At 47.4% G+C, this 11,701-nt stretch overlaps 1 protein-coding gene across 1 annotated transcript; it reads right to left on the bottom strand.

Moving 5' to 3' along the window:
* Positions 1–5,284: 5,284 nt before the first annotated feature.
* LOC123045778 (uncharacterized) lies at positions 5,285–11,143 on the bottom strand. The gene is made up of 8 exons (XM_044468953.1): positions 9,299–11,143; positions 9,190–9,219; positions 8,848–8,964; positions 8,665–8,772; positions 8,413–8,562; positions 8,143–8,300; positions 6,172–7,966; positions 5,285–5,615 (listed from the first exon to the last, which is right to left on the bottom strand). The coding sequence occupies exons 1-7, from the start codon at positions 9,344–9,346 to the stop codon at positions 6,223–6,225; spliced, it is 2,355 nt and encodes a 784-aa protein (XP_044324888.1). The 5' UTR covers positions 9,347–11,143; the 3' UTR covers positions 5,285–5,615; positions 6,172–6,222.
* Between the last annotated feature and the right edge of the window lie 558 nt (positions 11,144–11,701).

The raw sequence follows: 11,701 nt of genomic DNA, 5'->3' as shown, positions 1-11,701 counted from the left end.
CGATCAAGTGCTAGGCTAACGGAATGGGTCATGTCAATCACATCATTCTCCTAATGATGTGATCCCATTAATCAAATGACAACACATGTCTATGGTTAGGAAACTTAACCATCTTTGATTAATGAGCTAGTCAAGTAGAGGCATACTAGTGACTATATGTTTGTCTATGTATTCACACATGTATCATGTTTCCGGTTAATACAATTCTAGCATGAATAATAAACATTTATCATGATATGAGGAAATAAATAATAACTTTATTATTGCCTCTAGGGCATATTTCCTTCACTCACACCCCGCAGTCGAGTCAACAATCTGATCGATACGGGGGAGAGGGAAGTGATCTTTCGGGCAGGCCCGATTGATATGCTTGAAATCAATGCACATGCGAAGTGAATCGTCCTTCTTGGGGACCATGACGACATTGGCAAGCCACTCGGAGTGGTAGATTTCATGGATGAACTCTGCTACCAACAGTCGAGCCACTTCTTCGCTGATTGCTTTTCTCTTCTGAACGGCGGACCGCCGAAGGTGCTCTTTGACGGGTTTCGCCTTGGGGTCGACACGCAAACGATGCTCAGCCAGTTCTCTGGGTACACCTAGCATGTCAGAGGGTTTCCATGCGAAGATGTCCCAGTTCTCATGGAGGAACTGGATGAGCGCTTCTTCCTATTTGTTGTCGAGTGTTGTTGATATATGAGTCGGCGCAGCATTGGGATCAGTCGGGTGAATATGAATCGGCTTCGTTTCACCAGTCGGCTGAAATGCAGAGTCTGTAGCACTTCTTGGCTCGGAGCAAATCACTTGGATCTGCACTCTTCCGATACTCTTGGAATTCAACCGCCGCCATCTGTGCATCGGTGATTTTGGAACCTTTCTGGAAACATTCTTCTGCTTTCTGCCGATTGCCAGTGACTGTGATCACACCTTTGGGGCCAGGCATCTTCAGCTTGAAGTGTACATAACACGGTCGAGCCATGAAACGTGCGTATGTCGGCCTCTCCAGGATGGCGTGATAAGCACTCTAGAAATCCACGACTTCAAATGCCAACTTTTCTTTTCGGTAATGCTTGGAATCACCGAAAACCACGTCGAGAGTGATCTGGCTGAGTGATTCGGCTTTCTTTCCGGGGATAATGCCGTGAAAGCTCATATTGCTCTCGCTAAGCTTGGACATCGGGATGCCCATCCCCTTCAAGGTTTCAACATACAGGATATTCAGACCGCTACCACCATCCATCAGCACTTTTGTCAGTCGAGTGCTACCAACGATTGGGTCGACCACCAGCGCTTGCCTCCCGGGGGTGACTACGCGAGCAGGATGGTCTGACTGGTCAAATGTGATGGATTTCTGGGACCATTTTAGGTACGTGGTCGTCGTCGCCGGAGCAACCATATTCACCTCTCTGTTGATAACCTTCAACCGACTCTTGCTCTCAACATCAGCAAAAATCATGAGAGTGGAATTGACCTTGGGGTAACCGTCATCTTCCTCTTCCTCCTCATCTCTGTCAGACTCTTTCTCCTTCTCATTGGGTTGTTTCTCTTGGAACTGTTGGATCAGGAGTCGACATTGTCGAGTGGTATGCTTTGGGTAAATCAGATTACCTTCTTCATCTTTTTTCGTGTGGATGTGACACGGCAAATTCAGCACATCATTTCCTGCTTGATCCTTTACCTTTTTAGGGGGCCAGGGCCCCTTAGGTTTTCCCTCAAACTTTCCTTGAGCCACTGCCGCAATCTCACCGGGTGCCGCTGGCTCGGCTTTACGCTTCTGTTTCTGATTGGAGCCACCCCCACCGGCCTCTTGACCGACTGGTTTACTCTTCCCGCTACGGAGTCGATCCTCTTCTTCTCCGTTAGCGTACCGGGTGGCTATCTCCATCATCCGGGTCAGAGTCATATCCCCAGTCCGACCGAATTTCAGAACCAACTCTCGATACTTGACGCCTTCCTTGAAAGCGCACACTGCCTGATGCTCTGATACATTCTCAATGGTGTGATGCAAAGTGGTCCACCTCTGAATGAATTCCCTCGAAGTCTCATTCGGCTTCTGCACACAATGCTGCAACTCGGGCAACCCTGCTGGCCGCTTACACATGCCCTCAAAGGTTCTTACGAACACCTGAGATAGCTCTTCCCAACTGTGTATACTGCCTGGAGCCAACTGAGTCAAGCACGCTCGGGCCGACCCTTCCAACATAAGAGGGAGATGTTTCATTGCTATGTCATCGTTTCCGCCTCCAATTTGCACAGCCACTCGGTAATCTTCAAGCCAGGTTTCAGGCTTGGATTCTCCGGTGAACTTACTGACTCCTGTTGCCAATCTGAAGTTGGGAGGAATCACTGCCGCCCTAATGGCTCTGCTAAAACACTCTGGGCCTGAAACATGTAACCTGCTGCCACTTGGACGATCTCTGCCAAGGTCTTCTCTATGCGCTCTATTCCGGTCGACCAGGCCTTGGACGAGAATGGATCTCGCATCGAAGCCCGGCTCTCTTGGGTCGACTGGAGCTCTGCGCTCGTCTCTGTGACGGTGTCTGTCATCGTTCTGCCGAGGCACGTACGACGCACTCCTCGGAGGAGGTGTTGGCACTCGACGATGATTGTCACGGTCGAACTGACGATCATACTGCCCACGGTCTTCTCGCCGCAGGGGTGATCTTGGGCTATGGGCCGACTGAACTGTATCCGCTATCACGGATCTGCTGTGTATCCTATTCCGCGACTGAGGCACTGCAGAATTCTGCTCTCCTGCTGCTCGGAGCAAGGCCCGGATCTGCTCCAACCCTTGGCCAGCCTCTGACTGGGAAGGTTGAATCGACTCTGCAATTCGGGCCGCAGCTGTGAGGTTCTGAATCGGAGTACGGTATACCTTAGGTGGAGGTGGGAAAAGCTGTCGTCGACTGGACTCAGGGACTCGCTCCCGAGCTCGCTCGTCGAGAGCGCGCTGCAAGTTCTCCAGTCAAGTGTGCTCAGCCAAATTAGCCAAGCGCGCCTCCTCCAAGGCCCGAGCCTCGGGAGTTTCTCCAACGATGGGCATGTGGAGTGCGTCCATGTTGCGACGACGAAGTTCCTCCCTCTGCTGCGAAGAGAGAGGTTCGGGATGATACTCCTCGTGGACCCGTGACGGATCGCCGCCAGCATCTTCGCCGTCCTCGCGGCGAAAGCCAGGTGGGCCACGCGGACCATTGACCATCAGGACTTCAGCCGCAGGATCACTGCTATCGCACTCGGATGCAGTCTCCGCGGAGCCAGTAGACAGATCGAACAGGCCGTGGAGAGTTTCGTCGGGCTCGATTGCCGCAACTTGATGGGTGGCCGAACGCCGAGCCACCACATGCTTCACCCATCGCTGAAGCAGCGACCGACCGGATCGCTTGCGGCGGCGAACAGCAGGGAGGGAAGACGCCATCGGAGCCGACTGATACTGGGTCGACGGCTGCCGAAGAAGGACGCCACGAACGCACGCGCGAAAGTGCGTCGCCCCTCGGACGAGGAGCGCCTCAACGTCGAGTGGAGCTTCCTGAAGCCACACCGAGTCATCGGCGACGAAAACGAGCGCGCCGAGACGGATCTCGCGGCCCTCAACCAACTCGCCACCGGAAACCATGATGATGATCAGAAAAACTTGCAACTTCACCAATAAGTCGCTAAGACACCGGCCCCACGGTGGGCGCCAACTGTCGTGGTTCTAAGTCTGACAGTAGAAAGGGGGTAGGTATGGAGAGGCAAGATCTCAGCTATGGCGAAGGTGTACACACGAGGTTTTACGAGTTCATGCCCTTCACGGTGGAAGTAACAGCCCTACGTCTCAGTGCCCGAAGGCGGTCGATTGGATTATGTGTGTGATATTATAGGGGGTGCGAACCCTTGTGCCAGAGGAGGAGGGTGGCTTATATAGAGTTCGCCAGGACCTCTCCCGCCCTCCATTACAAGGGAGTTAATGTACATAAAGTGGTGGCGTTACTGGTAACGCCAGCCTTAAATGCTATTAATGGCCTTAAAGACTACAGAGTGAATGCGTGTCCTTTGCACGCTGAGTAACTCCTGGTCTTCGGGAGGTCGAGTGATTCTCTTGTTAGTCGAGTGACAGTAGGTAGGGAGACTCCCGAGTGACATGATGTCAAGTGGATTGCACTCGACACCTTTGACCGAGGGTCTCACGGAGCCTCTTGACCTTCTTGCCTTCTTGGATAGTGACTTTGGGTAGGACGTATAGGTCAGGCCTGTGACCCTACTCCAGGTCTGTATCCTCATCAGGGGCCACCGCGTGCTGGGCGCTAGCCGTGCCTTCAATGGGTCGGTGACTTCAAGGTCGCCGTCGCGTCGGAGGCATCGTGCGGGTGTGGGCGTCGCGGAGGGCTGGTCGTAAATACCGAGCGTGACGCCGCGGGGTACTCCGTGCTGGGAGGTACCAGGGGCCGCGGTTACCGGCGCCGCCTCATCGCAAGGACGCGGGTCTAGAGTCTAGACCGCATCGTCCGCCGTTCCCTCGGGCTGGGACTCGTCGTCTGCCACGCCGGGGCCGAGGACGCATGCCACGGCGACCACGACCACGGGAAAAACTATGGTGACGAATCTGATTTTCGAGATGCAATCGATTTTTTTTTACCGATTTGCAGTAGAGGTTCTGGGATTGTGTCCTTCAAATTTTGGTCGATGGAGGCCAATCTCCTCTGTTATTCCTGTCCTTGATGTCGTCAGGCAATTTTGGTCGACCAGTAGAAGAAACAACGACATGATGTCCTCAGGCAATTTTGTTTTTCTTACCTATTTGCCTGTTCTTCCTATATCCCAATCTTCTTTTGCATGTTGTTCTTCTTCTCCCTGTTTTCTCTGGGCCTTATGCTCTCGATAGAGACAAAGTGCTGATAACGTGTTTGAACTATTCAAGAGGCAAATCGAGAGAGACAACAATGAATCGAACTATTCTTTATTGATGATCAGGAACAGGCGCCTTGGAGGGATGCGACCGCCCATAGAGGCGCCGTTCCAAGAACTGTCGTGACGGTTTGCTGGAGTCCGTACGTAATAACCGCCAGGGTTATAAACCTCTGAATTTGATCTATTTCTCTTGGGTTAAACATCTCACTTAGAAACTTCTAATGTTCTGGAATCTACAATTTTATATTAATTGAAATAACACTACTTATGGTACGAGGCTCATATGAATTTGCCAATGCCCAAGTCTAGCTTCTACATGTAGGCATTGCAGCTGTACTGACATTTTAGTCTATGATAGTAATGTTTGTAAAATTTGTACCGAGAGGAGAGTACCATGTCAATGCATGCACAATAATCATTCGCTTCACTGTAACTTCGATTCACAATCTGCCATGTGTTAATAATCAAAGGAGAAAGAAATGGCGGTTGGCGATGCATATTCGGTACAGAGCGATCTCTCCTTTCCAGCCAAAACACAATCTAGCCGTACAGTAGCAAACTAACATGTAGATTAATAGATCCCTTGAAAGCAGGAGGTGAGGGGGTGCGAAGGAAATGAAGGACATCAATGGACCTCATGTCCGATTAAACGCTGCAGTTTGCTTGCATCAAGCTTATGGTTAGCATCTTGGTTGCCACATGCAAACTCCAACCATTTCGCAAAGCATCTGCATTCAAGAAGAACAAGCAACAACCTGTACAGTTAGTGCATCAGCAGATGGAAAAAGTATGTTTAAAAGAAGACCAGCTAGACGGAACTCCCAGCTAGACTCTCTCTCTCTCTCTCTCTCAACAGACGTGTAACTGACAAATGCGGAAACTACGTAATCAGCAGTACAATGCAATTCTGGATAAACAAGGCACAACAGCAATAAATCAGTACATTACCTGTGAACATTTAGTTGGTAAAATCGAAACATCGATAGATTAGGCGATTCTGGACAAGCTAGGCAACCAAACTAGCAATAAATTTGGAACTTGAAAGATGGAAACAGCAAGATAGGCCATTCTAAATTATATTTATGCAAGAAGAGAGTGACAGATATAAAACAGTTTGGGCACTGCAAAGAATATAGCAAGTGCTCATTGGTGCTGGACTTTAGGATTTTTGTTCACAGGGAACCTATATATGCAACATAGGATTTGGGGATAGATGAAGCACCAAAATCACATTGTCATTCCAGAACAAGCACTCATCTTATAAGCTGAAAGTGGGCAAAGTACCTGGTAGGGAAGCCAAATTCACCAGCATCGTCAGCAAGGTTCCTCAGACCTTCAAATATTTCTGTTGATCAAAGTAACATTTAAACTCGAGGAAAACTCGCCTTGCTGCGTCCATGGTGTCTCAATATGTTCAATGATGTCAACATTTGATGGTATTTGGATTGCTTCATAAAAGGTTACTGGCTGAGCACCGATAAACAGGTTGCCATGAAACGTGATAGTCTCACCCAGCTTCACAGCGAGAACTGAACGAGATAATGGTAATATTATTGGCATGGAATGGACAAGGTCAACAAGCCCCAGCCCAGGTGCTCTAGAGCGTACAGATTGCTCATGCATAGAAACATAATCTCCTCGGTCGACAGATAATATGCTGCTGGCTCCTATGCCCTGGTCTACTGAAACCAAACCACTGATCGAGTATGTCTTACCAGTTCGTGGCAGCTTCAGCTTGATTTCAACATTGAGCTCTACGGCTCCTGTTAAGACAGCATAGACCACAAGTACCTGGCCGCCGCCATAATTCATGGTCTTTGACATAGTTTGATTATAACAGGAGAACCCGTCGTCCAAACACATGAAAATGTCATCAGTATCACTATTCATGGTCTTGGTTGTACTTGGAATGATCTCAAGGTAAGATCCAGCTTCGGACGAAATGGCCAAATCTGGCCCAGAAAGCCGGAACCCATGAGTATCATTACGTGAATAGATAACATGACTGCCCCGATCTTCATGCACAAGAATGGCTTCTATGTCACGCAGCTTCATACCTTTGAGGCATACAGTGAAGATCTGAAGAAGTGTTTTACCAGGACCAGCTAGCGATTGTGGCTGCCCCTTGTTAGCACCGTCATCGCTGCCAGGTGTTCTAGGTAATGGTGGTTGAGCCTGCTTTTTTCCTTTTTTGTCCTGACCACCATCATCCTCACCCGATGACCGCGAAGGTCCTGATGATGATCCATCCTCAGCAGTGTCCAACACTACTTTTCCAGGACCAATCGAGTTGAGAACCAGATATAATACAAGTGCTAACTCATCAACTGTGTGTTCACTTATCTTCTTTGCCAGCGTTTTTTCAATACTTGTCTTCATATTATCAAGAGCCCACTCCCGCAGCTCCAATGACATATCCTTCCAATGCCATATGCAATAGATGAGAACTTCAGTGAAGCTTAGGCCACCTAACACAGCGTCACAGACCGTGTTTATCCTTGCAGGCTCATTCAGCATAAAATTAATGGTCATTACAGCTCGTCTGACAGCATATGGAGCATTACAAAGTGAACAGCCCTTGTGATGACCAGGATTACAGCCATGGTTTGAGAGCACGTGTATGGCATCAAACCAAGGATCTTCCCCCAATTTGAGTTCACACATTTTTGCCGCTAACTGTTCATTCTTCAAAAACGGCGGGGTCGGGTTAATCATGTTGACATAGTCACAATTGAAGCCCACTAGAACTGCTCCAGGAATTGTGGCAACAACCACTTTTTTTGTATCTTTAAGTGCAGGGCCCATCTCATACACTTGCTCTTCCTTGTTGCTGAAGGCCATGGTGTAAGCATTATGATTTTTTACGTGGACAGTAGTATAATCATCATCTCTGCCTATTAGTTTCAGTCGGAACCATTTCAAAGGAACTCTGTTGAACTCCACTTGATATGGGAGCAGATAACAACTTTTTATCTTCGCTTTCTCCCGACCCTTCACTAATCTGACACGGAAATCATCTATCATGCTCCTATGGCTTTCAAGCGTCATGTCATATGTTACTTGCTCGATTTCTGGTTCCCTGCTTCCAGAGTATATTGCAAGAATTTACTTAGCCTTCATCTTAAAAGATGCATACCAAATATCTTAAGAATAACAATAACAAAGACTTGGTTGTCGCAAAGACTGAACCATTTAGGAAGCAAGGCAGAGTTTAAGAACCAAAGGCAGAGTAGAAGCAAAGGCAAAGTACAATACCTTTCCAGTTGTACTGCATCCCAGGTTTCTTGAAGAAGTTTGAGTTTTTTGTTTACATTAGGAACAAAAGAGATGGAATCGTCCTTTGTTGACAAACTTGATAGCATATTTGTTTGGACATGTAACCAATCACGTGTTTCCTCAATTACTTGCTTGAACTGCAATACAAAAAATAAAAGACCAGATAAAATATTACTTCACAATGGCATCATAAATACGGTAATTCTAAATTCAGGTCTGCTTCTTTGTGGTTATTGACTTATGTCATACCATATCTCTTTCTCTTTTCTTAATTGTTCTATACTTGGCTTCCTGCGACGATACAAGATCATCGTAATAGCTCAATTTTCTTCTAAGAGAATCAGCCGTAGTATATTTCTTTTCATAATCGTTCTTCCGAGCCAGTATTCCTTTCTGAACCTGCATTAAGACAACAAGATACCCGTTACCCATTTATTGCCTCTTATCCCACAAAACGTAATGACATGCAACAATTTGCATAGAATGGTGAAAAAAGCAGACCAAGTTAACATGGTTGTAATTCTGATCGAGCTGCAGATCATCATCATCCAACTGATCCTTTAACTCTTTTAACAATTGTTCCTCATCTTTCTTGACAAATACTGTGATCTACAAATAACAACCATGCATCAGCATTTGTACATAATCCTGAGAGAACTGGCGAAAAGGTTAGATTTATCAAACCTTAAGCATGTCGGAAACCATCAATCTTAATTTCTCTCGTAAGCCCATTTTCCTCTCATTTTCGCGGGCGGCAGAAATTTCATCAACCCCTAACTCCGGAACCTCCGTCATTTGCTCCTAGAATTTTATGAGGAGTAAAATATGAGAAGTTATTTGTATAGCTTCACCTCCACAACGGTAAAATGGGTTCGTTTTTCTTTTTAGCATAGCTAGAAAATCTTTGAATTATAGGGAAAATTATGCAACTTACTAAGACAGATAACATTTTGATAAATGACATATCACCACAACATATATATCATTTAGGAAGTAATTATAATCCATAAACACAGTATTTTATACCTTGATTGATAAAACCACATCATCATTAACCTGCATAATATAATGAAAAATTGTTAAGAAACTGTTTCGCAACACTAAACAAGTGTAAAGTAAGGATAGTGCAGCATACTTTGCAGTTTAGCAGGCCCTCCTTCAGTTTTTTTTTGTATAGGAGCATTAGTCAGGTCTTTGGAAGCAACATTTTGAATGGTGCAGTATATGGCACAGCCCTTGACAACACTCTCATCAGCAAATTTCACGTCTCCAGTAGGTTTTTGCTTGAATACATCTTGAAGATAGTTATGTAACGCAAAAATCTGAACGCCCGGCCCAGTCAATACAACACCATTGACTATATTCTGTTGATCTAAACCAGTTTCCCCTATTTCAACTCCAGCTTGGATGAGGGACTTTTTGAACAATTCCTCCATACGATTCAGTATGGGACCACAGATTTCAAAGAACATTAATTCAGTTATTTCCTTGCCATCATACGTATTTATTGAGTCTTCTCCTTTTTTCCATTTGATCCCGAACCTTCCAGCATTGTACTCAGTTTTCTGGAAATGTCTCGCCATAGCATCAAGAAAATCTTTCTCGGCAGTAGACGAATCGTTCAAATAAGAAAGAACCTCAACACTATTTTTCCCTAACCTAACAATGCTAACCTGCAACATAGTTTTGCCAACATCCACAAAGATAACATGGTGGTATGTGTTTTGCAGGAGAAGCTTCCGATTGATTCCATGATAAATGGCAGTTGCGGTTGTTGAGTTAACCAGGGAAACCTGACTCAATCCAGCAATGTAAGCAGCTTGGCATACAGCAGTGCGCTGGGACTGGGTGAAGTGGCTGGGAACAGCAATGCAACACTCTCCCACGGTGACACCAAGGGCTCTTTCGGCTGTGATCTTCAGGTCAGTGATTAACATTGCCAACACTTGAGTGGGAGTGAATCTTACATCAGAACCTGGAAAAGCTACAAGCAGGAGATTGCTATTCTGCTCCTTCACAACCCATTGATGCAACTCTGGGACAGATTGAAGATCCGACATGCTCCTTCCGATTACTTCCATGATATGATAGAAGCAATTATCCCCGCCAACAGCATCCTTGCCGGTGAATCTTTGCCTCCCATCAAAACGAACTGCTGCGGGAGTTCAAATTTACCATGTTGGTTCCTAGCAATCTGGTACAGCATACTGCTGCCCTGAATAAAGGACACGCGCCATGTGTCACTGCTCAGATCAAACCCCACCAGACCGCCCTGTTCGGTACCAAGTACCGAGCTTTCCGTTGAGAAGGTTGCTGTAGCAGCCATCGCACGGGCTACCAGTTCCAGAATGAGAGGCCGGGGAAGAAAACGCGGGCACGAGGAGGCTGGAAGTCGTCGGCAACAAACGGCGTGCGGTCGGGAGCACGCGGCGTTGCAGGAAGGGGAACGACGGAGAGAGCACCGTCGGGGAAACGCGGCGGCGCTGAGAGGCTAAGCGCGGCCAGGAGCAGCTACGCGAACGGCCGCGCTAGAGTTTCTACTCCTCTCGCGACCGTGTCCTGAAGGTGAATGCTGGCGATAACTGCGTCCGGGAGATGCGACGGCTGCAAAAGGGTAGGGCGGGAGTGGAGACGGCGAACGGCCGGGGATCAGGGAGATGCGACGGCGGCAAGAGGCTATGGCGGGAGTGGAGACGGCGAATGGCCGGGGATCATGACCGGCGGCGCTAGGGTTTCTACCCCTCTCGAGATCGTGTCCAGCGGAGTGAAGGACTGAAAGTGAATGCTGGCGAAAGCTGCGTCCGGGAGATGCGACGGCGGCAAGAGGCTAGGGCGGGAGTGGAGACGGCGAAGGGCCGGGGATCATGACCGGCGGCGCTAGGGTTTTAATTCCTCTCGCGGTTGTCTCCAGGAGAGCGAGCGTGAGTGGTCTCCTACGCGAGCGAGAGGGCATGGTGGGTTTTTCCCCTTTTGAGGCAGAGGGGGGGTCCAAGACCGCCAGTGTAGCCGTCTCACTGTCTCAGCCTCTTCGCTCGGCTCTGCTCTCAGCTCAGCGGGCCGGCCCAATAAATCTGATTTTGGAAAGGTTCTACATACCCGAATTTTGCGATTTCTTCTATGTTTTTTGTTCTTGTTTTTTCATGTACTTTTTCTATTGGTTTTCACTAGCAAAAGGACCCATGCGTTGCAACGGGGTAATAAAATTATGTATTGGCCACTTATCACAATGAGTATTATTCAATGTCTGAAGATTTTGACCCTCTCGCAACTGGTTGATGTGCACTTGTTAGATACTAATCTAAAACTTCATGAGGTAATTCAACACTAATAATCAAATTCTAATGCACAAACTAAATTCTCACATGAGCCATCCTCAAGAAATGTAGCCATCTAGGTGAACACACTACTGGCTCTAGATATCAATGGAGTGGTACTCTCCATTAATTCTTTTCATTCGAATAAACATGAAGATATCTATTTGACTTGGATTGCCTGGAAGAAGAAATAAACCCGCGTGCTGATGCGGGTCATTGTCCGG

The sequence above is a fragment of the Triticum aestivum genome, chromosome 2B (assembly GCF_018294505.1).
Source record: "Triticum aestivum cultivar Chinese Spring chromosome 2B, IWGSC CS RefSeq v2.1, whole genome shotgun sequence".
Lineage (NCBI taxonomy): Eukaryota > Viridiplantae > Streptophyta > Magnoliopsida > Poales > Poaceae > Triticum > Triticum aestivum.
Note: the sequence above shows the minus strand (reverse complement) of the source record. Positions and strands in the feature narration are given on the sequence as shown.